Source organism: Typopeltis vanoorti, chromosome 12, assembly GCF_054136105.1.
Source record: "Typopeltis vanoorti isolate ZY-2024b chromosome 12, IOZ_Tvanoo_1.0, whole genome shotgun sequence".
Classification (NCBI taxonomy): Eukaryota; Metazoa; Arthropoda; class Arachnida; order Uropygi; family Thelyphonidae; genus Typopeltis; species Typopeltis vanoorti.
Genome location: NC_143560.1, coordinates 102,126,115 through 102,152,844, shown reverse-complemented (window position 1 = coordinate 102,152,844; position 26,730 = coordinate 102,126,115). Strand labels below are relative to the sequence as shown.

The 26,730-nt window shown below is 33.1% G+C and overlaps 1 protein-coding gene across 1 annotated transcript in view; it reads left to right on the top strand.

The window, feature by feature from the left end:
• Window positions 1-18,777: 18,777 nt before the first annotated feature.
• The window catches only part of LOC150101079 (P-selectin-like), a 337,168-nt gene continuing 329,215 nt past the window's right edge, over window positions 18,778-26,730 (top strand). Inside the window, exon 1 of the mRNA XM_090401605.1 lies at window positions 18,778-18,902. Coding sequence (XP_090257731.1) covers window positions 18,778-18,902 — 125 coding nt within the window. The remainder of the gene's footprint in view (window positions 18,903-26,730) is intronic.

Sequence of the window (26,730 nt, the reverse complement as noted above, 5' to 3'; positions counted from 1 at the left end):
CTAGGCATGAGAGTATTTTTCTCTACCGCAAACAAGCCGGTGGTGAACGTAACGCAATTGACAGTGATATCTCAGCTACCTGCTTATTAATTCGAAATAGCTGTAACCCAAAATATGTCTTTAAAATTCGCGTTCTACATAAATACATTAATTTTAGATTCATCGCTTTCTGTACCACAAGTTTTGATTCGTGTTTTTTTTTTTTTTTTCAGATTAATTTTACTTTATGCTTTAAGTTGAGTTTAAAATAATATACTTTAACAAAATATACTTAATGCCATACAACCCAGAATAGTTATATATATATATTTCCTTATACATTCCTTTATATATATATATATATATATATATATATATATATATATATATATATATATATATATATATATATATATATATATATATATATATATATTCCTTTGGGAAGATTATTTTTTTCCAAATGAATTTGTCCTCTCGCAAATTAATCTGTAAGGATTAATTAACCCACTTAACAAATGGCTAGTTCACGTCCTTACTTTTGTTCAAGTATCTCAAGTAACTCTTCAAAACAAAGCTTATTGTTTATTTATTTTTCCGGAGTCGTTAAAATCTTGCTTAAGCTAAACGTCTCACCCCTGTTGAAGCTAAACTCTGATCATCACGAATTGGGTCTCTTTATTACTATGGTCAATAGCCGTCGCAAGGTAGTCTTCAATTTCCTATTATTCAAGCTTGCCCTTTTAGTCCTGTTATTTTATGGACCACTGCTTGCTATCGTGGTGGTCTGTCTTAAATTTACTAGTATACGAGACCTCGTCACAGGACACCTTCCCACAATTCTTTTCATGCCGACACACACACTCTCTCTCTCTCTCTCTCTCTCTCTCTCTCTCTCTGTCTGTCTGTCTGTCTGGAAGACTCATTCAGCTCGCTTATCTACATGATGATAAAGAAAAGTTCATTGATATGTAACAGTTCCTACAAACGTAGAGAAATTAAGTAGCGTTGTCATTATGTAACTTTGTTTTCATTCTGATTCATATTCCTCTTCAATGTTTATTTTACATAATTCTTTTAAACATATTTTGATATAACTAGAATGAAAGAAATGTGACTTTTTTTCCCTTCATAAGAATGAAAACTGAAATTTTTTTGAAAAGAAAACTCTCATTTCAACGTGCTCTTGTCGCAGAATTGCTCCTTTTGAAATGTCATCCCTCCTGAAATGTTTCGCTATAGAAACTTTTTTTTTTTGTAAAAAGAGAGAGAGAGAACAGACAAAGACTACCCAAAAATAAAGAAATTTAAGCATAAGAACAATAATTTTCCAACAGCAATCATGTCAATGTATGACAGTCTCATTCGTCAGAGACAAGAAAATGAACTTCCTTCGGTGACAAAGATGGAAATTCAAAGATTTTCGATGGCAGTGACGTTACTGTTTAGGAGGAAACCAAGGCATCAGGAGGAGTTCGTATTTTTCTGTAAACTGCATGTGCTCTCTGGCTGGTTTGTTCGGAACCTGGCCTTATACGAAAAGGGCAGTAATTTATTTACGAAAGTTCAGGCTCCGGACAAACCAGCAAGAGAACACATGCAGTTTACAGAAAAATACGAACTCCTCCTGATTCCTTGGTTTCCTCCTAAACAGTAACGTCACTACCATCGATAAAAATTGAAATTGCTCTGAGGTGTACGTAGCCTGAAGTCTAACCATCATTAAAAGCTTCTGATTTTAAAATACTTTGAATTTTAAAAATAATCAAATATGTAGTGCTATAATCTCTCTCTCTCTCTCTCTCTCTCTCTCTCTCTCTCTCTCTCTCTCTCTCGGAACTGTTCTTTTAATCATCTCGCTATTGCGTAACTCCGAAAGCATTTTTTCAAAATGTTCAGAGACATTAGCTCTAAGCTCTTGTTTTATTTATTATTATTTTAAAAGACAAAAATAAATTATTTTTCAAATTAAGGGGATATTGAATCCAACATTATTTGAAAGCCGAATAGAGAAACTACAAGAGTTTCGTGCCGAATATAGAAACTATAAAAGTTTCGGCGGGTCGAAGAGTAAGCAAACCTTTCATGACAGGGGCATCTCGTAGTAAAGGTGGAGTAAGTTCGGATCACTATCCTTAATATTTCCCATAATGTAAAACACATCTTCTAGCGGATATGTATGATGTCATACATTATGGGGGGGTTCACTACCCAGACCGGTTTCGACCTTTGCTGAGGTCTCATCAGTGGGAGCCTAGGAGATGTGTTTTACATTATGGGAAATACTAAGGATAGTGATCAGATCTTACTCCACCTTTACTACGAGGTGCCCCTGTCATGAAAGGTTTGCTTACACTTGGATCCTCCGAAACTTTTATAGTTTCTATATTCGGCACGAAACTCTTGTAGTTTCTCTATTCGGTTTTGAAATAATGTTGGATTCAATATCCACTTAATTTGAATAATTGTGCATCGCCGAAGTGAAACCTTTTAGCTCTCTTTTTTCAATTTTCATGAATTATTTATTCTACCCTCGTTAAAACGACTGTTGTTTTAAAAGATTAAATAGCAGGTGAAACTTGAACGGTGAGCAAGTGAATTTGACATTTTGATGTTAATCGAAGCAATATTCAGGAGTCAAGCTGAAATTCTGAATAATAATAATAATAATAATAATAATAATAATAATAATAATAATAATAATAATAATAATAATAAATGGTTTAAGCATAATGATTTCGCTTTTTAGTTATTGAAATACCTTTACATTTTTTCCAAAGAAATAAGAATCACTTAAGAATTTTTATTATCCAAGCAAACAGCAACATTAGCACTTCGACGTCTTTTGTATTATATTTTTTTTCTTATCTTTTTATCAATTAATCAATATAGATTCTACTTTAAATTCATTACTATAAACAATGTTTTTGAAACCAAAATATTTTAAACACACAGACAAAATACATTTCGCTAAATTGTCAATGCTTCGCTTTTGTAGCCTTTTGGATCACACGGCATCGACTATTTATATATTAGTCCTAATGGCCGCTTATAGCCTAGTAATTTGGTGTTGTATAGCTCTTCAATGTTCAGCAATATGTTCTTTGGCCTGTTTGTCTGTTTAGTCAGAGAGTAAACCCGAGTTTCTAAGTAAGAAATCCCTAATAACTCACTAACAGACTAACTCACCTTCAGTTGAAAAGCCGTATTAATATTCCTATTCTGCAACTGCTGGAACAGAAATCAGATCTTTCTAGTCAAAGAAGTTTGTCTCTTTAGAGGTGCACACTGTAATAGGGAACCAGGTCTTAAATTTAATGAGACTCAAGATGTACAATATTTCTGCTGCGAATGGATATATTATTCTAATCACAAATAAATGACTAATATTAATAATAACAAATTTCAATTCAACTATAGCATACTCTTGTTTCTCCAATTTATGGCTATGTTGCGCAATAGGTGTATATATGAGATTTAAATAATTGAATAGTTAATATATTTCAGACACCTTAAATAAACAGATTAGTTTTTTAAAAGAAGAAGGAAATTTAGAACGCTGCACTCTTGTTCTATTTTTATTTCAGCTTGTGAATTTATGACTGTGAGTAAACAAGCTGCTACGGCGATTATAAATGAGGTTAGCGATTACAAAACTTTATTCCTAAAAAGAGTTAAACATGTAACATTCAAAACTTAAATAATTCTACCGAACAAGTCCGAAGAATTTTTTTCATATTTAATGTTCCATATGCTTCCACATGTTCTATATAAAAACTTCGATATGCTTCGTGTACCTTGCATATATCAAGCAATATTCGACTTCGTTCCATATATACATTTAAATACATTTAAACAACAATTTAAATGTATTTAAATTGTTTTTAAATGTATCCACTATATTTATATTTCATCCATACCGGACTGCATAAACATAACCGTCAGAGGAAAGGAAATTTATGATAGCTACCCATTTTGCAATGTAGAAACGTTAGCAACATTCCTAAGATCAAGATTATGGAACTGTTACAAAAATTAGTCATGGTGTTGTATATTATTGGAAGAAGTTATTATTTAAGTTAAACAAGAAAAGCTATTAACCTATATTACATTAGTATTAATACTATATATGGGCTATGGATTAAGTAAGCCATAAATCCTGCTCTAGAAGACCAAACAGGGAGCTTTTTTTTTTTTTGGCCACCTCAAAACTCCGATTTTAGGTGGTGGTTTAAACATAGGACAACGGAGTTCTTATACTACCTAGATATGAATGCCTATGTATATAAGAAATGTGCACCATTTATCCTTTCTTGCTTGATTGTAAGAATATCCTGAAATACATGGCCATAAAATAACTTTCCCTCTTTGTAGGCTATCTGTAGCTAAAACCAATAAACGGAATAAGATAAAATTTTATATTGAGGCTTTTGAAGGCATGGAGAGATGATTTCCGCGAAAAAAAATTTTAGTACCAAAAGTCGCCGATAGGGGAAATTTTGGCGCTGGCGGACCCAAAAACAAGCAGATAATTGCATTAAGGCAGATAAAATGGAATAATGACATTTCGACGGTGTAGGCGATAACCGCATCACTCATTCCAGCTGGATATGTGGCGTCACAATGATAATAATAATAATAATAATAATAATAATAATAATAATAATAATAATAATAATAATAATAATAATTAAACTAAAACAACAACTTGCGAGAGACAGAAATTAATGTAGTGATTGAACTCACAGGAAATAATGTTTTATTCATCAGAATCAGGGTCCCCTGGACCGCATACACGATTTTCAATGTGCTGACCTTTCTTGTGTACAACAAATTGCATCCGGTGGGCAACATACTGTGTCTCTCGCAAGTTGTTGTTTAAGTTTAATTATTATTATTTTTATTATCATTGTAACGCGCCACATATCCAGCTTGAATGAGTGACGCGGCTGCGCTTACACCGTCGAAATGTTATTATTCCATTTTATCTGCCTTTAATGTAATTATCTGCTTGTTTTCTGCTCCGCCAGCGTCAAAATTTCCCCTATCGGCGACTTTTGGTACTAAATATTTTTTCCGCGGAAATCATCTCCCTATACCTTCAAAAGTCGCAGTATAAAATTTGGTCTCATTCCGTTTGTTGGTTTTAGTTACAGATGCCTCCAAAGAGGGAAAATTATTTTATGGCCACCCTGTATATTGGTCTAAAAGAGCTCCGTATACTATGACGGAAATGTATGACTTCATCTAATAATCTCCAGAAATGCATTAACAATAATTTTTGCAGGAGTCTCGAGTCATCGGACCCAAGTATATTTTGCTAGTGATGAGTTCCGATATCTCTCTCTCACAACTCAATATTCTAAACAGTAATACAACCGAAAATTGATCTTAGTGTGTACCTCGTTCAGCTGCATCATGAAATCAGCAGATGTTTCATTTACGTTTTTCATTTACTGAAGTAAGATGAGTTGCATGAGATTAATAACCGGCACTCCATGTAGGCCAAGGCTAAGACAAGAAAACTATCCCTGTTTGACGCCGTTAGGTGACCTTCTTTTTTACTTTCCTTTCCTTGTATTTTTCCCCATGATTTTCAAAGAAGTGTCGTGACTTTCACCTTCCTATTTTAAATCACACAGTCGGAGCAATCAGACAAAACGCGTGTTCTCAGGAGATGCGTGTAGGCTAATTCTTGTCTCCAACGTTATAAAAAAGAGAATTTAAATAGCGTCATTTATATTAAAGAAAGACAATGTGTTATCACAACGATTCAGTGATAATTTATCTATGCCTTCTCCTCCTCCTCCTTCTGCTCTACCTATACAAGTAAAGGATTCATAGTAGATGTAGAGGATGAACATTTTATGAAATTTCCTTTTATACTTTTAAAATTTTTGCAAGCTGTGAACGTTGAAGTTTCATGAGCTGAATTCTAAGGCCATACTGCGCAAAAAAATAAAAATACATGAGAGCAAAACATGTTGTTTTCTTTACAAATTTATAAGCTTGAAATTATCTGTCAAAATAAAATAAAATTATACTTCTGAATAGATGAAAACGAATAAAATGAGCTTCATTTTGTAAACCTCTTCCTGGATATTTATGAACTTCGTGGTTTACTGGCAAAGTATTCAAACCACGCTCTTCTGAAACTTCAGACTCTTCCTCAAAAGCCTGAGGGATAAAATTATCAATTCGATTTCATCTCGTGTGTAATGTAACCGGAAGACTTTCTTTTGTCGCATTCAATATTTCTTGAATCACTTTTATTCGAAGAAAGACATGTACGCCATCTGATTCCATTGAAGAACTAAATTGTTTTGATTTTGATGAGTGTTCTTGAGGAGGAAGTGCAGCTAGTTCATGCGTACCATCTGTCACCTTTAATGAATGCTGTTACAAGAACGACCCAACCTCTCACCACCTTTGAACAATTGTCTGCTTTTCATTCTTTCTTTCTTTCTGTCATTCAAGAAATACACCTCCATCATAATCAACCATAACTAATATCCTCACGTGCGGAACGTGGGTGAGGTCCTCTCTCCTTCAGGATTACCTATCGTCCTTAGAGTAGTGAAGTAAGCGGAAATCGAAACAGGAGTTCAGTGACCGCTCTTAAAAAAAAAAAAAAAAAAAAAAGATGAAAACAGCAATATGAGGAACAGGTCGTGTCATGCTTTACATGTGCTAAAATGCAGAGCACGTGGGTGCATTCACCGAAGTGTTTTTTTCTCAGGACACTCAAGATGAAATAAAATAGGAAAATCGAATTCCAAGATTTACCTTTTGATATTTTAAATAACTGTCCAAACTTCATATAAATATATACAAAAGCGGTTTGTTGCATTGCAAATTATTCTTATGTCACTTTAATATGTTGTGACGCTTTTTTTTCACCTTTTTTTTTGGGGGGGGGGGGTGTAATTCTGCTGGGATTTGCTGCGAACTCTATTTTGATTTGATTTGGTTTGGTTCCAAACGAATTTTTTTTAAAAAAATAATAATAACATAAAATAAATAAAAATATTGAGGGTGCAATATTTCTAATAAACAACAAAAAATATCATGTAGTCACACAGCGCCGATGTATAACTGTGGCAATTTGACTGTATTATCCTTAAAACGAAAACAAGAAGCCGCACAAGTTAGATATTCAAAGTGAGATTCCGTTATAAATATTTTCTAAAAATATCCTAAGGAAGCGTTCATAGTTCATAATTTTCCGGTTGCTTCATTATGTCAAACGATTACATAATAATTTCAAGTAAAACATCTTTAGCGAAGTCAACGCGCCCTCTATTATATCTCCATAATTGTGCGTCATTCTTCACAGCTTTTAGAGAACAAGGTAATGATGATGAGTAAATCTTTTCTATTATTTGAATACAAACTCAACATCCCGTATCTAGAAGGTTTATCAAATAACTGTTGAATGCTTTAAGCTGACTAAATCAAACCATCCTTAAATTAGGCCATTACTACTGAATGGAAATTACTACACACTTAGTAAACTACTGCTCTAAGATTTACTATGTTATTCTTTTGTAATGTTGTTTTAATTCTTAGGGGAAAGGGGGGGGGTGGAGTGGAGTTAGCAAATCCACTTTGAGAAAGGCTATCAGTTATGCTTAGTAAGAAAAAAGAAATGCTTCTCGATAACAAATGTAAGGAAAGATTCGAATTGAGACTTTTGCAGATGCATTATTATAATTCTTTCTAACAGTTGTGCATAACTTAGTTCTAAACGTTTTATGATTGTGGTGGTATTCCGAATTGAAATACAGTTCCCGCTGCGATGCAGTGTGTTGAGCATGAGTTTGAAGGTCATATCCCTTGGTAAAAAATATTGCATTACATAAAAGAGCAGGTCATAATGCTATGACCTGTGTGTATAGCTAGACTTTATGCCACGTCTCTTCGGGGTCAATACGTGAATCACGACACGGAAGACAGAACGAAGACTTGGCAGGCTGATGAACTTTATAGGTCCAGTTAATAAAGTTGCACTATTTTTTTCACCTTCGCCTTTCAAAATCAACTGAATACTCGTGTTTATGACTTTAATCAGATACGTATTTATAACTCATCTAGTATTTAAAATAAATATAACGACTTTTGGTTTTTGATTAAATAAAGGGCTTACTTTGAAAATGTCTGCACATGATTTTTTAAATTAAAAAAAAAAATTAACTATTAATCCCAGTTTCAAAAACATTTAAGACAAGTTGAAAATCAATCACATTCCATTATATGTATGACATTTTTAAAATTTAAAATCGTTCAACTGGAACGTAAAGCGTTTGTTGACAAACGACGCAAAGATTATACAAAATATTCCAATTTCAAATAAAAAAAAAAGGAAAAGAAATTTGATGTAATTCATATTTGTAAACGACGAATATAAGGTATACCGCACTGAAAAATGAAATAATTATAAACAAGATAGTTTGTTTTATTTTCTTTTACCGTTATTCCTTAATAACTCCAAGACTCCTTTAATTTTCGTAATAATTAAAAATAAATAAATAAATAAAATTTCCTTAATTTTACCTTAAAAATTCTTCATATCCTACACTCAGTTATTGAAGAGCTATAAAAATGTCGTCAATAACTGTTTGGGTGAAAGTCCGATCGCTTCCTACTCAAAGGTGCTGGAGGATAAACAAATGGGCGTGCAGAGCACTTTCTTACGTAGGAAGAAAAAAATTCCTATCGTTGTGTTCTTCAGTCACTGACACCATTGGAGGTGGTGTTGGCGTTAAGTATGGCATCTACATGGCGCTATCGAGTTAAAATTAATTCATTTTAAGCCTAAAATAGTAATCCAAGATTCGGATTGAAGTATAACGTAAATAATCTCGAAATTAATATAGTCTGTCGCCAATCCAGTAGGATGACAGATTGAAATTCAAAAGCGCGTTTATTGAATATGTTACTTTTCCTTTTGTTTAATTAATGGTTGGTGAGTTGAACGAAAATATATATCGCCAACGTTTATACTTATAATAGTTTAAAAAAATTGTCTTAACTTTCCTTTCTTTGTTACCAATGCGCTTTGAGCAATGGTAAATAAGAAAGAAAGAATGAGAAGTGCTTAAGAGGTGAAAAAGAAAATAAAACTGTTAGGCGTTCGAAGGAAACAAGTCATCCATAAAGGACTCTGTAAACAAGTGACACCGATCACGCTTAGCGAAGAATCGAGACCAAACATTACCGTCATAATGTCCAATTCTACATGTGACAGCTCTCGAGAACATACAGGTTCTTATTCCTTCATTCTCTACTGTTGAGCTCGTTACTTTTTTTTTTTCATTTTTTTAAAGGAAGCAAAAGAAATAATAATAATAAAAAAAAAAACATTAGGAAAATGCAGATAGCCAAAATAAAATAACTTGTTGTATACTGCAGACTTTTTTTTTTTTTTTCGGTAGGACCGCTGTTGGGGTATATGCTGTAACCTGTAACCAAGAAGTTCAGGATTATTTTTTCATTAATTTAAACACATTTAGAAAGTCCTAGTATAAGATGCAATACAGTGTGGAAGCGATCACCTCCTAATACGTCTCCCGTTTAAAACTATTTTCGAAGCACTCTTCTAATGAAAGTGAATAAATTAATATTGAATTGATATAGATGAGTTCTTAAGAAATGCTAGACGCTGAAGCGTGCTGAGAAGGAAAGGGGCTGAACTGGAAAGTGTTCATGATGGGGGGGGGGGGGGAGATAAGTGGCATTTTCAAGCTCTTACACATAACCATTTTAAACAGTAATGTTTTCTTTTAATTGTTCATGAAAACTGAAGGTTACGGCAGGAAATCAAATGAATAACTTGTTTCCCAAAGAGAAAGCTCTCTCTCTCTCTCTCTCTCTCTCTCTCTCTCTCTCTCTCTCTCTCCTCTCTTTCTTTGGTAAACGCGATGCAATAGGCGGAAACAAACCATTAATACCGCGCCCAACGGAGTTTTAAATAATTAAGCATTTCCATTAGCTATAATTAATATATAAATCAAGTTCAAGGAAAAATATCACTATTTTTAATAATATTTTCGGACAATAGTTTTTGTAGTCTTCAAAATTAGCCGGGATGGTCGCAGAGTTATCTAGTTAATAATTACATATTAATCTGAATAATACCACTGCGTGCCCAAAAACACTCCACCCACTACTGATGATTTCCCATATGTAATTATTATAAATGAAAGGAATAATTGCATGAATAAAGTCATGCTTCTGAATTTTTGGAAGGACAAGGCAATTGTATCGTCGGATTGGTTCGATAATTGTATCGATAGCATAAAAAAGCAATAGTTTTTTTCTTAATATTTATTTGTGAGACGGCTAAACATTGCATAATTCAATTCTTGTACTCTAGAAACCAAAACCAAATATGGAACTCTTGGGTATGCCAGACCAAGGAATGGTCTGGTATACCCAACTTGCCATCCATGCCTTGGATAAATTTACCAAAAATCTGGGAGACAGTCCTTTTAAGATCTAATTAATACTGGTTTCTCTTTTTTTCCAAAATAAATTGGCCAATTAGGACTTTAGTTCCTTGTGTTGTCCATTACCTTTTTTTAACTAGTCCCACTGTTATACCCAAGTGTTGTTTCGTGTGCTGTATCACACTGTTCTTGTGCTCTGCAGATGCTAAATATAATACCCGCGAAATATCAGCTAACACGTTAATAACTATCAATTATTTTCTTATCATGTATTGTAATCAATACCGTTAAAATGAACTAACTTTTCAGTTACTTGCTACAGTATAACTAAACTCAAATTATAAACCTTAAAGTGTCTAACTCGGGGGTGTCAAACTGGCGGGCCGCATGCCCCCCCCCCCCGAGCAATTTCTTGCGGCCCACGACGCCTCAAGGAAAGATGAAAAAAAAAAAGGATGGTGACTTTTTATAATAAACCAGAAATACAGCATTTACTCGAATATAACTCGCCCTAGCGTATCACTCGCATCCCTGATTTTACTTTTGGAAAAAAAAATTTTAAAGTTTTGCATATACATCGCACTCATATTGTTATCACATTCATATTGGAATGCGATAACTTGCTCCCCGCGGTAAACAACATGCCCTCCCAAATTGCAGATGTAAGGAAAGCAAGTAGTTTTATTGTACCACTGAATAAAGTACAGAGACATTCGCTGTCTGTGTGTTATATATCTTTAGTGCAATTAGAGACAACTGGGATAAACACGGCACTAACTAATGAATCACATGTCTCCTTCCACATTAACCATGCTATTTAGACTCAAGCAAAGCCATATGTTGCACCGGCAAACACAGTATCTAACTAAAAACTATTAGTTAGATGTGTGTAAGAGCGCCCACTAATTCAAACCCAAAGCAACAATAAAATTAATTTCGGTTTAATTTAGTTTAAATTAAACCGAAATTTAAATGCCATCTATTGTAAATATTAATACAAAGAAAGAAAAAAAAATTCAGCTAACGCCTTTTATTCCCATAATATAAATATAATTAAAATATTCTTTCTTTTTTTTTTTTTTTTTTTAGCTGTCATACTCGCCCTCGATGAGTCTTTGGATTCCCTGGAGGTGTCAAATAATAATAATAATAATAATAATAATAATAATATTATTATTATTATTATTATTTTATAATAATATTATTTTATGTCTTGTAATAACTTAGAATAAATAAAATTTTTGTTATTAATTTTCCAATTTATTTATACTCATTCTTTCACTTCCCTTCGATTCTAATTAGTGAAGGTTTTTTTAGTCGAAAATTTTTTGCGGCCCACTTCAGATACACTTTTATAACAAATGGCCCGCGGTCCATTTAAGTTTGATACTCCTGGTCTAACTGAAGCAGACAGTTTTAATTAAAGATTTTTAACCATGAGACGATAAAAAAAAAAAGCCAGACATATGAGTATTTTGCTAGAGTTGTTCGACCTTACATTTTTAAGTCGGTTTCGTGTTTTTGTTTACTTCGTGTAAATAAATTTCATTAATTTAACGCAATTTAGTTTACTTTTTCAATTTCCATAATAAGTTATCTTTTAAACATTTTACGTGACAGTCTCTTGTGGCAGCTAATAATTTTATGGCCATATTTCACTAGATCAGAAGAGTTTAAATATAGAATCTAAATATTCCGTATCCGAAATTTATTTTTCGATAGAAAGAAAGCGTTAAAGCAGAAGTAAATCCGAGGATTCTATAGAAGATTCGAATTTTTTCCAATATAGGTATTTAGCTTCCTTCTTTCCCTCCGAGTTCGTGGTATCATTTTTATCAAAAAAAAAATAAATAAATAAATAAACAGTGCTAGCTTTCAAATTACAAAATTTTTAATCATGATAATATTCTCTCTCTAGCTTAAAATGCCTATACTGTAACTATATTACCCCCCCCCCCTTTCTATTCAAGCATCTCTTATAACTTAGATTGCCATAGCAGGTTAGATTGGATCATTTGAAATTAGCCAAATAGTAAGGCTATGAAGGTTATGATGTCTGATAATCACACGTGTTCTGGTCGAAATTTTCCAATCAAAGGGCATCGTCTTTTCAACTGTTTACATTTTTTTTTTGTTTGTTTGTTTTGTATTCCGGTTTAATACTTATGTAAAATTCCCCTGTGAGCTAATCCGTTGCAGTTCAAAAATAATAAGCAGTATTACTCTGAAAAGTCCATTTAAGATTGGCAATTATTTCGCCTTTAAAATTACTGGCATACCATAATCCTTTGGTTCTGCTACAGCAGAACCAAAGGATTATGGCACTTGAATACGAATGAAAGCGTAGCTTCAGGCCTAACTTCCCAAACGATTTCACTGAACCGTAAGATATCTTGAAAATCATAATCTCGGTAGGACATATGAAGGTCAATCTAGCTTGCATTTCCATAAAAATAAAAATAAATAAATAAAATAAAATAAAAACAGGAACACCGAACCATCTGAGCTACTTATGAAGGGATATATGTATAAGAAGGAACGTAGCATCACTGTGACAACAACATCAGTGCAGGAAAAGAAAGGGGAAATCATCTATTATTGGAATGCATAGAAGTAAAGAAGCAATCATGAGTAGAGTTTTACTGCTGACGTGTACAGACAAATTTGCTTTGTATTTCAACATTTGTTATATAAGCTGAAAGCAAACTTTAAAAAAAAAAAATTAAAGTTTTATGAAATCTATAGTTTCTTAAGCTTAGTACTCCACATAAAGCAGGGGTTGTTTTTAAGCATAAGGAAGAGAATGATAGAGACTGAAACCAAACCTCGGGTAATAGTTACTTAAAAATATCTAAAAAAAAACGAACTTGTATATAAAGGAAGAGATCTCAGGAAAATATTTCAGTTCATATGTTAAAAAAAAAGGTGGGGGAGAGATTAAGCATTATAAAACATGCAGCCATGAATAGCCATTTTGGTTCATGGACACACCACTCGTAATTTCAAAATAAGGATATCGGGTATTGATGAATAGTTTCGTATTTCTTATTGAAAACACATATAGCTCATTATTTGGCATTGAAAAATATGTTATATACCTATACTATTCCAGATTATCCCCCCCCCTCATAAATGTATGTTTGAAAATCTTTGAATTAAAAGAAACGTACCCGAGGTAAAAGAAATTTATAAACACCCATTGAGGTAAAATATTCTGAGTTAAATCTTAGCATGGAGAAATTTAGTTTTCCTTTAAAAGTTTTTCTCTTGCAAAAACAAAATGATATTCCTTATTACCCCAAGTCCCTCTTTTAAATCTATACAAATCTTAAGTCCGTCCAACCATTCAATACTGTCCTCACATTTGGAGTGGTGCCCCAACAGCTCTCTAAAAATCCTGACTCAGACGTAATGACCCATCTTTCACACACACGTTAACTTTCTGCTGCTTCAATTTCCTATAGAATATTTCCATGATCAGATAATTCACTTCCCTTTCTTAGTGGTTGGCGTACCCACTCTCCAACCAACGGGTCACGAGTTCCAATCCCGCTGCAGACATGGATGTTTGTGGTTGTCTTACCTTGTGTATATAACCTTTGACATGCGCAGTATAACATTCGCTGCCCTCGCGCCATTAAAACCATAAATCATCATCACCCCTCCCTTACTCTCTCTCTCTCTCTCTCTCTCTCTCCATATATATATATATATATATATATATATATATGGAGAGAGAGAGAGAGAGAGAGAGGTCACCTAGACTTGCACTGCTTGCATATATATATATATATATATATATATATGCAAGCAGTGCAAGTCTAGGTGACCCTCAAAGTAGTGCAAGTCTAGGCAACTCGTGGTAAAGGTGGAATAAGCTCTGATCACTATTCTTAATATTTACCCTTAATGCAAAGCCCATCTCCTTGAGGAGATGCATGATGCTATGCATTAAAGGCAAGGGGCCACTACCCAAACCGGTCTGTGAGTAATAACCTCTCAGGCATGGATTTACCCCCCCCCCCCAAATACAGAAGTTCTGCATAATTTGCAATGTGATCAAACTGAAATGAATGGTTTTGCTAAAATCTAAAGGTATTCCGTATTTTATTCGTAACGAAGTTCCCCTGTGCTACCTGGGTATGTTACTTCAAAAATAAAACTGCAGATGAAGTGTTGCATTTCGGCTTACTTTCAGAGGTACTACCCATGTAAATATAACTTGTTTTTAATATTTCATATTTAATATTTCTAATCTTTAGCGAAGGGATAAGAATACCAATATTTGGATCTGCTCGAACCATTCTTTCCACGATTTTTTCTTGTATGCACGAATTCAGAGTGGTGAGTATTATCCGATCACCTCTTCCAGAATATGTCTCTGGCTCCTATTCGTTTACATTTTTTGTTCATTTACCTCGTTTGAGAATATTATAATGTATTCTGCTCTAGTAAATGTACAGCTGGAGGCGCAAAGAGCCCTGTTAACAAACTAAGCAGTAAATTCATAAAATATTAAAATGATAACAAAAAATAGCAAAGCTACACCAACCAGTGGCTTAGTTAAATGACTAATATGACAGTTTTAATTTATGTTAAAAAGGTAATTAAAAAGACATAGCTGGTTGTATATTTGAGAAGGTGGAGATGACAGTATATTCGAAGCCAAGCTTGATTAAACCGAAAACATACAGTAAGAGAAAATATGTTTGAAGCTTTTATGGGAACTTAAATATGTATCTTCGATAGTCGAAAATTAAACATAAATAAAACTAGTAAACAAGGAAGATGTAAAAAATAAATAAAATTAAAACTAAAAATTAAATACCAAAAAGAAGCAAACGGTAAAGTATGTACAAGACCAGCAACAACATTGTTACTGTTCCTGTAGGTACACATTTAAATTCACATAATTAAGCCTCATTTTCAACATATTTCGCTTACCGGATGTTTTCAGTTCAACCAAGTTTGGCTCCGAATATTTTGTCATCCCTACCTTCTAAATATACACACTTAGGCATATCTTTTTAATTACTCTTTAATATAAATTTAAAATGCTATGGTAGTCAATTTAACTTGGCCTCTGGTTGGAGAAACTTGATAGCTTCATCACCCAATAAGTTTTGCTTTATTTTGCTATTGTTTTAAATTAGGAACGACATGAAACCTAGATTCAGAAAATGTTTATATTAAAATGACAATAAATTATTAAATACGTTTCATTACACCTAACAAAACACAAGTGATTACTTAATGGTTTAACTTTCCTTCATGTAGATTCGACAATTATCTTTCATAGACTTCATTTATCTTTCATTCGCATCACTTCGGTGGGATTATCATGTTAATGAATATGATTTCCACTATTTCCCAAGGAAACTTATGTACACACTTCTGATCTTTCCTGGAGAACTCGACTTACATATCTGATTTGGGTGTGTCTTTATATTAGAACCGGTTTTCAAATTATGTGGGTTTAATGATAAAATTGTAATGGCGTATTATATGAAATTGCCAAATACTCTCTCTCTCTCTCTCTCTCTCTCACTACACACCCACCCACCCACCACCAGTTTTATACTGTAACATTAGAAATCGTATGCAGTTGTTCTTAAATATGTGATGTTCTGTCACTAATCTGAAAGCACCTCCCATTCGTTTTTTAAATAACTGGGAAAAAATTAAAATTTAAAATGGCTTACGTGAGCTTCAAAAGTACAATTGAAATTCAATTGTTTTACAGCAGTCTCACCCACAGTAGATTGAAAACCTATAGCACATGGTGACTGTAGGATAAAAGTTAAATATCCGGAAACTCGACTCTACAGTCCAATTATAATTTTATGTCCCCTCAGGCCTGAATGGTGGTGTTATTACACAACCTACATGGACAACATAACGCATTTCAATTACAGACCTTCGGTATTATAGCAGTATATTAACAATCAGTATGAAACCGTTAACTGTATATGAAATATTTACATTATATACATTATGGCAATGCTTATGTGTAAACTGTCTTATTCTCAGAATGCATACAGTTTTTCAGGTATAATATACTGTCCTCATAGATTGAGCTGTTTTGGCTGAATTCCAAAACAATCCTAAACAACCAATTTTGATTGCCTTGCGAATGTAAGAAAGTTTTTTTTTTTTATTATTATTATTTTTTTTTGAGGAGAGGGAAGGGTTTGTAAGACCATCCATTCATGTCAGCATTATGAATTTCTTAACAAAGAATGGCATGATGTAAAATGAACGAAATGCTTAATATCTGTTTAATTTATGTTACATTTTATTCGTGACTTCCCTCTGATTTGAATGTCAGATGTAGAAATGAATAACTGAGTCCTCTTTTACTTCTAGATTAAAAGGGAATTGGTTGTAACGATATATTTATAACAAATTAAAGCGAATCATATTTCATTTCTACGACCTGGAATTTAAAAAGTAAAGTACTACTGGACATTCAATCAAGTGATAATCAAATGAACAAAGTGGGATATAGAAGCCAAATTCTTATTTATTTAATTCTATTCTCCAAATTCATTTTTTTTTAAATTTTCTTCATTCTTTCTTCTATTTCTGAAGACAACTGGCAGGGAAATGGAAAGGGAATAACCTCCTCAACAGAATGTTATAAAATTTTGTTTCGTTAATCATTGAAGTTTTATGTGAATTCCTTCAAGAATTTGTTCTTATAAAGTAGATAATATTTTTCTGATATTTCTGCGCAATGAAGCAGAAAAAAATTTCGTTGAGGAATAAACTTCAAAACAGAAAGAAACCAACTGTCTACACAACTTTTCCTTCTATTGCCATATCAGCCATAACCGTAATAAGATCTGAAATGTTTAGGATTATAGCATTCGTTCCAAAGAGCAGATAGGAATTCTGCTAGAGAACGTGAATAGAATTTAAAAATTAATCTCTTCCTGTTCGACTATGCGAAACTAAACCCCAATCCTGTTCTTCATTGTAATATTTGGTGATAAATGTGCCAAGAATTTTGAAGGTTAGACTACTAGTGCCAACAGCATAATAATATATGCATGTATACTGCTTTCGTGTTAAATACTATGTAATACGTTAAATGAAATTTAATAGACTCGAAACTGTTTATTCCAAATGCCATTAAAACTACATCTTTCTGAAATGAGGGTAAAACTGATCGGTTTAGATATTTTAATGAAATAAATAACATCATTATGAAACTCATGGAATGAGATATAAGTCACATTAATTTCATTTATGATTTAAAAAAAAAACATCGATGCTTATAGCATAATATCCACTAATTTAACATCAGAAGACCATGCAACAGACGTCATTCATCTATTGCAGCGAGTCCATTTTAAGGGTCTTGCAATTCTTCATATAGAAATGTAATAGTTCTTAAGAAATGTCCATAGTAAATTTATAATTCATAAACAGGTTATAGATTATTTTCAAATAATTAGGAAATTGTTTGATGGTTGAATCCATATAATGTCGTATCCACCCCCCCCCCTTTTTTTTTTTTGTGCTTGTATTGCGGAAATATATTTCTACAACTAGTTTTCGAATCGCTATGTACACAGGAAATGCGGTTCATAAACATCAGATAAAGGAGAGGAGCGTGACTATGTACAACTTGAGAAAAAGTCATTTGCTCTGTTGTATGTCAGTCTTTCATATTATTAGATGTTTATAAGTTCGCCGTTCTGGTTTCCCATAATAATATGAAATGACTATTCTATAGTTTCATATATCCTTCAGGATACTGTTTTTGTTTTGTTTTTTTTCTCCTGTGAGTCGTTTAATTATAAATTTCAGCCTTTTATTTATTATAGAAGACCGCTTTTTAAGAGCACTCAAGAGCGCCCATCGATTCAATATCTTATTAAATATCCATGCATTAAATATAGCCGTGAGCACTTTGACATATCTTCTGAGATTGACAATAATTACGTCTATTGGAATTGAGTCAATATATATGTAATTATATCAACCGATTTTCTGATTTCCATTCTATAAGGTTATTCTTTTATTAGTATTTTCCAGATACTGCAATCTGCAGATTTTAGGCAAATATTGACCTTGGGTCACTGTTGAAAATTATTTACTATTCTGCTCTCTCTCTCTCTCTCTCTCTCTCTCTCTCTCTCTCTCTCTCTCTCTCTCTATATATATATATATATATATATATATATATATATATATATAAATTAAAATTACTTTAGTTTATATATAATTTAGTTTATATATAATATGAATACTCTAGGGTTTCTTTAGTTTGCATAGTGTTTTAAACATATTTTCAGGATATTTTATTTAAAATAAGTTCATTAATTTCGTTTATGTTTTGATTATGTCAGGTAAACAGTGCCCTCATCCAGCAGTTCCTATATATTCTTACGTGACATTGTCCAGTGAAGAAAGACAGCCGGGTTCCACTTCTACTTATCATTGTGACGAAGGATACGAATTATTTGGGTACGTTTAATTATCCGTGCTCATGTATGTTAAGCATTAGGAGAGGTGGTAATCAAGGTTTGAAAGAAGTGAGATTAGGTCCTCCTAATTCAATACAGTCCTCTGTTGTTTTGTTTTCTAAATGTAATGACTAATGTTATGTTATATTTGCTAAATGTATTGACTGAACTTTGTATAAAATGTATAATTTCTCACACATTAGAAGCTTTCCCAGAGCCTGAAACCTTATCAAATGGCCCCGATGCTCTCCCGCTCTGTTATGGGGAGTTGCTATAATCGAAGGTGCTGATTGGTTGGGAAGACCTGGGTCCGAATCATGCGAGGTACATTTTATAATAACTTTTCAGCTGAAGGTGAGTAAGCCAATCTGATGCTAGTGGCAATGTTTTTCCTCCCCAAAATTCGACTTTTTCATATCCCAAACAGGGATATGAAAAAGTCGAATTTTTGGGAGGAAAATTTTGGGGAGGAAGTTTACCATATCTGTTAACTGTTACAGTTAACAGATATGGTAAACTATCATCATAGCTCATAATCTACCTCGACTTCAAATTGATAGTTTTTTTTTTTTTCATTTTTTGTATCATCACTACATACCGCAATCAGTGCTATGTCCACGAGATAATGTAATATATTTGCAGAGGCCTAACCACACTGATTATACCATTTTGGAGGAAACAAATTTTTCTCCAAAAAAATCAGATCTTAAAAAAATAGTAACATTGACGCTCAGATATAACTTTTTGCAATATTATTATTATTATTATTATTATTACGTGACACCTCCAGGGAGTCCAAAGACTCATCGAGGGAAGACACTTACTCTACATCTCTCTGTCTCCACCACTCAATCCACCAACTATATGTTAAGCAAATTGCGAGAGGATAGCTAGTAGTTGAAAATGGAAAAGTGTTAGAGAGGTCGTTATAAGTTTTTCTTCCTCTGAAGCTTTGTTGACTGTGAAACGAATAAAATATCTGGTAACAAAGCAGAAATAGACTCCGATATTCATGTGAATAAGCGAATGATATATTAAATAGACCAGGGGTGTCCAACCCGCGGGCGGTCCTGGACTGTTAGTAATGCGGCCCCATAAGATCTTAAACTTTTAACATTCTTATGTGATGCAAAAAATATGCTGTCTTTCTTTCCGTTTTGCTACAGGAATTTGATAATATGCTTCAAGATTTCAGAAAAAATTATCAGTGTTTTTGTATATTTGGAACTCCATTTTCAGTCGACATAAATACATTACCTTCGAATTTTCAAATGGAATGTATAGAGTTGCAATCAGATATTCAACTGTAAGAAAAATTTGATCATGTCTGTTTGCTAGATTTTTATGAGACCTATCCTGTTAGATTTTATGAGACTTATCTTCCCAGAGAAAAATATCCTTCGCTTCACAGTCACGCTTTATTCATGCCATCGCTTTTTTGGTAGTACGCACATTTGTGAACAACTATTTTCAAGAATGAAGCATACGAAGAGTAAAGTGAGATCAAAAATTTCTGACGAGAAAACCTTCAGAGCTCGTTACGAATTGCAACGCTTCCATCGAACCAGATATTGATGCATTGGTTTCACTTAAACAAGGCCAAATATCTCATAAACACACAGCTTAAACACACTAATTTTGTGTTTATGCTGCTCTCTTTTTTTAATGTTATAATAAAAAATTTTAAAATATAAAGGAAGTTTTGTTACTTATGTACATTAACTATATTATACCTTTTATCTGCGTCACAACAATTCCTCTTCACTCAATGTGGCCCAGGCAAGCTAAAAGATTGAACACCCATGGAATAGACTATCAGTGCTCTACGCCGCAAGATAACAAGATCATTGCGAAAAACATGATCATTACTATGTCATTATTATTTTGTCATTATTATTTTGTATTTGCCTTTATTTTTTTATTTCGTAAACTGTTTAAAGTACAATGTGAAATATTTTCCACTGTTCCGATTTTGCATACGTGATTAGAAATATTGAAAAAATACTGCAGCTAAATTCTATGAGACAGGGAAATATCTGTTACTGAAAACCCCATTGAAGTTAGAAAATTATATTTTACATGTATTTATACCACTAGGGGAAAACGTTGACAGTAATATAGTTAACATTTTACTCACTATGACTTATTGAATTAAAATATAAACAAATCTCACAATGAAAACAAAATACTTAGAAATAATTTGTTTGTTGTTGTCGTGTGGAGTTCCCCATTTTTCCTCATCCGTCCCTTCGGACAGGATAAACCCTCATTGAGGGATTTTTAAGTAAGTATTTTTGACTGTAGATCCGTGTGTGTTCAAGGGTTGGTTTGCCTTTTCTGAGGGACGAAAAACCCGAGTTTCCACATGAAAAAACCCCACCTCCGTATGAGGCCAACTCACCTTTTGTCGAAAGAGATCAGATAAAGGTTCCTCACGCCATGGACGGGAATCGAACCCAGGTTTTTCCGACCAAAGGGCTTCGTCTATACCGACTGAGCTTGTTTATTATTAGAAAAAGGTACTTCAGTGTAATAGTTGACACTACTTCTGCTTGACCAGGGGGTCGCAAACTAGTGGCCCTTAATGATTTCTTTTCTAAAAATCAATGTTTCTAACATCCTGCGGGATTAAAACAGAAAAAAAATTTAAACTTGTAAATATTTTATGACAGCTTTAAACAAAAGTAAAACTTATTACTACAATTCTTCGTACCATGTTTCTATTATCAAATGTTGGCAACACTGAATGGAAGTTACTTGCCACGTAGCCATTTTAAGCCACGTGATACAATGTCAATAAGTTACAGGCTACTACCATTTTAATATGATAGTATGTTAATAAAAAGTTACCTCAATAACTTATATTTTTTTTGCCCATAACAATGTCTGAATTTAAAGTTAAAAAAAGAAAAATAGATGAAGAAGGCAAAACTTTTCAAGAAAAATGAGAGAAGGCATATTTCTTTGTAGAAGTAAAAAATATTCCAACATGTTTGATATGTAGACAAAGTGTCGCCGTGGTGAAAGATTATAACCTAAAACGCCATCATGAAACAACCATAAGAACTATGACGACAGGAAATAACGAAAGGAAATGACTTATATTTGTGTATTGAGAAAAGTCTTGAAAATGCTCACGTGGACTGGTCAAAATTAGTAAGTGTGAACACAGATGGGGATCCTGCTATGGTTGGTGTTAACGTGGGACTTGTTACAAAACTTCAAATGAAAAAGGAAATGTTGTGCAAGGACAAACTTAAATTGTTTCATTGCATAATACACCAGGAGTCACTTTGTGCTAAAAAACTAAAGATGGAACACGTCATGAGTGTAGTAATTAAAATAGTAAACTGGATACGCTCTCAAGTCTTGAATCATCGACAATTCAATGCTTTGTTGGATGAATTGGATTCACATTACATGCAGTTTGCTATATTATACGGAGGTTAGGTGGCTTAGTCGTGGCGTCGTTTTAAAAAGATTTTTTGAACTCTTAAAAGAAATTGACATGTTTATTCATCCAAAGGAAAATGATTGATTCCTCAGCTCACCGACGAAGATTGGTGCAAAGACTTGGCCTTTTTAGTTGATATTACAAGCCGCTTAAACATTTTGAATACTGCTCTGCAAGGACGTGAACAGTTGATATATCATATGTATGAATCGATTAAGTCATTTCTGGCAAAACTCTATCTTTGGCAAAGAATAATTTAGCCCACTTTCCTACACTTAAATCGATTTCTCGAAATAATAATGATGCTTAAAAGTACATTCCTCAAATTGAATAATTGAAAATTGAATTTGAAAAAAGATTTCAACGCTTGAAAATGAATTATTATTATTATTCAGTTCACTTTTTTAAATTAATATTGAAAATGTTGACGAAGAATTACAAATGGAAGTAATCGAACTCCAGCGCAATACTGAACTAAAAAATAAATATAACGAAGTTGGCATTCGAAATTTTTATAAATACCTCGGCAATATCTAAATATCCCAAATATAAAATTTATTATGCAAAACTGTTATCAATCTTTGGAAGCACCTATGAGTGAGCGATTATTTTCAATTATGAAACTTAATAAGTCAAGGTTCCGTTCACGGATAAAAGATTCTAGATTAAATGCAATACTTCATATTGTAACACGAAACGAAAAAGCAGATATTGACATGTTAGTACAGAGGAAAAGATCAAAATCAAATTAAAAAAAGGACTCGTAGATAAAAAAAACTTTTTTTATTATCCCGACGTTTCGATCTTCACATCAAGATCATCATCTGGAGCGTACATAAATATACAGGACAAGCTGAGTTACATCATTAACTGTAAGCTAATAACATGTGATCAAACAATGATTTGATCACATGTTATTATACTGGCGTGATCTCTGGTGGAAAAAAATAAAATAAAAAATAAATAAAAAATAAAAAAATAAAATAAAATAAAATAAAAAATAAATGTTTACATCAAGCTAAATTCTATTTTTACAATGACAGGAATAAACATTCTTTTAGATGGTTTTCTTTCAGAAACAATTGGTGTCCTATTTTTAGTATTACAATTCTTATTTTTGATTTACAATACTGGATTTTCTACAGTCCTGTTTATAGTTGTTTTTGGTGAGGAAGGTCGAATATATACCTTCCATATGTTTGGGATTTTTAAACCATCATTGTTGTTCAGATTGGGGTGGTTGCTGATAATCTCACGTTCTTCCTTGAATTTCCGTTCATACTATGTTCTAGTGTGATGTAGACAGCTGGTGGTTTTCCAGTCAATTCTGTGTAAGGTATTCAGGGCATGATCAGAAAGGCCAGCTTCACCATAATTATTATATTTAATGTGTATTAATATTTAATGTGTATATTTAATTATTATATCTAATAGGAATAGTGCGTCCTGTTTCTCCTATATATGGTATGTTGCAAGTACAATAAATCCGGTATGCTCCAGGGTGAGCTAGTGGAGGGAGTGGGTCTTTGGATGAGTTGAGTAAGCTTTTTAATTTTGCAGGAGGTTTAAAAATGGCTTTGAAGTTGTACTTTTGTAGTACTCTGTTTATTTTGTCTGTTATTCCTTTAATGTAGGGAATGGTTATAGTTTTACTGTAGTCTGGTTTGGTTTGTCTTTGTTTTTAATTGTGGTTTTGTAGAGAATTTTGTTTATAGTGTTTTGGCTGTATCCGTTTTTTTGTAAGTTATTACTGATAATTTTAAATTCGTCTTTCAGTGCCTGTTCACTGGAACAAATCGTCTGAGCTCTGTTTTTTAGCATGTTGATGACACCTAGTTTTTGTGTTGGGTGGTGGTAGGAGTTTATGTGTATATATTGTCCCGTATGTGCCGGTTTTCGGTAAACAGTGAAGGAAAGATTGCCCGAGGGAAGACGTGTGACAAGTGTATCTAGAAACGGAAGTGTGTTGTGTTTTTCAATTTCAATTGTGAACTATATGCGTTTGTGTTGTTTGTTTAGGTGGCTAAGGAATGTGTCTAATGTCTGGCGGCCATGGGACCAGATCGCGAAAACATCGTCAACGTATCTAAGCCAAACTTTGGGTTTTAGAGGGGAGGAATCTAGGGCAAGTTGCTCAAAATGTTCCATGTAAAAGTTAGCAATGGGGGGGGGGGGGGGATAATGGCGAGCCCATGGCTGTGCCTTCTTTTTATAAGTAGAAGGCGTTTTGCTATACAAAATAACCCGACCGTAATACATGCGCAAAAAGCGTCGTGATATCTGAAGGGAATTTGTTCTGTAGGAGAAGGATTGTGTCATTGATTGGGACATTCGTAAAGAGGGCACAGACGTCAAAACTGACTAATAAATCATCTTTTTCTAATGTAATGTCTTTGATGATGTTTATGAAGTGTTGTGTGTTTTTGATTTAGGAAGGGGAATGACCTACCAACTCCTTGAGTGTTGCCGCTAATTTTTTGGCTAAGTGATACGTCGGGCTATCAATTCCTTCAACGACAGGTCTTAGCGGGGTGTTTTCTTTGTGAATTTTTGGTAGCCCGTAAATTCTAGGGGAGCGCGCGTAAAGGGAACAGTTTTTTGACTGTATCTTCGGGCCATGTGGTAATTGATTTAAGTAGTTTCTCTGTTTTGTTTTTTGTTCTGTTAGTTGGGTTGAGTTAACTAATTTGTATGTGTTATTGTCAGAGACCAACAGATTTATTTTTTCTATATAAGTGGTACGGTTTAAAATGACAGTGGTATTTCCTTTATCGGCTCTGGTTATTACTATGTTCGGATTTGTTTTGAGTGATTTTATCGCTGTTAATTCATGTTTAGTTATGTTGCTTGTTATTGTTTTGTTATATATAGGAGAAACACCATATATAGGAGAAACAGGACGCACTATTCTTATTAGATATAATAATTAAATATACACATTAAATATTAATACACATTAAATATAATAATTATGGTGAAGCTGACCTTTCTGATCATGCCCTGAATACCTTACACAGAATTGACTGGAAAACTACCAGCTATCTACATCACACTAGAACATGGTATGAACGGAAATTCAAGGAAGCCTGTGAGATTATCAGCAACCACCCCAATCTGAACAACAATGATTGTTTAAAAATCCCAAACATATGGAAGGTATATATTCGACCTTCCTCACCAAGAACAACTATAAACAGGACTGTAGAAAATCCAGTATTGTAAATCAAAAATAAGAATTGTAATACTAAAAATAGGACACCAATTGTTTCTAAAAGAAAACCATCTAAAAGAATGTTTATTCCTGTCATTGTAAAAATAGAATTTAACTTGATGTAAAATTTTATTTTTTATTTTATTTTATTTTTTTTATTTTTTGTTTTATTTTTTCCACCAGAGGTCACGCCAGTATAATAACATGTGATCAAATCATTGTTTCTCTAGCTTACAGTTAATGATGTAACTCAGCTTGTCCTGTATATTTATGTACGCTCCAGATGATGATCTTGATGTGAAGATCGAAACGTCGGGATAATAAAAAAAAAAAAGTTTTTTTTAACACTGTTGTAAATTCCATAAAATTTTTAAAATGAATGCTGATCACCGAGTAACCCTAAAAAAAAAGGACTCGTAGATAAAAATCTTTATTTTTGTAAGTCAAAATTATGTATTTAAATAATTTTCTTAAAATATGAATAAAATGTAATTGAACTTATATTTTCTAAACTTGTTATATTTTTAAAATTCAAAAATAAAATTGGTTATAAATTTAAAATTTAAATGGTGGCGTAACTGTTTACGTAAGTCGTAAAGGCCCTGCAACAAAAGGGCCTTTGTTTAAGCCTTTCTTTTTTTTATTTTATGTTTTGGGTCACAGAATAATATTGAATACAGCCCGTCTGATATACATCTAATTGACTGGCCCTTTGCTTCGTTCGAGTTTGAGAACCCCATCTGCTTGTCTGTCATGGCTCCTCGATAGAATATTTAAAATAGATGTTCTATGTAAAATAGTGGCATTTAAAAAGTATTAATTTAGATACATATGTTTATAATAAATTTTGAAAAATATTTTTCCTACTTGATTATATAGAACCTCCCTACCTACTACGACCTTTTGTCGGAGAGATAAATCTCGTGTAGTATGCGTAGAACCATTATATTGATTTTCATCTATAGGTCTTTGATGTAGCTAGTCTCATCTCCAGCGTTTTTTCCCCCCTCTTCCTAAAAGACACGAGCCAGCCAGAATTAAATTAGATTGATCGGTATCTAACGGTGCTGTTAAGTTTTTGAACTATATCAATTTCATTTCGGTTATAATTGTTAAAATAGAATTTAGGTGGAAGGTGATTTTCATTCTCTGCAACAGGATTCT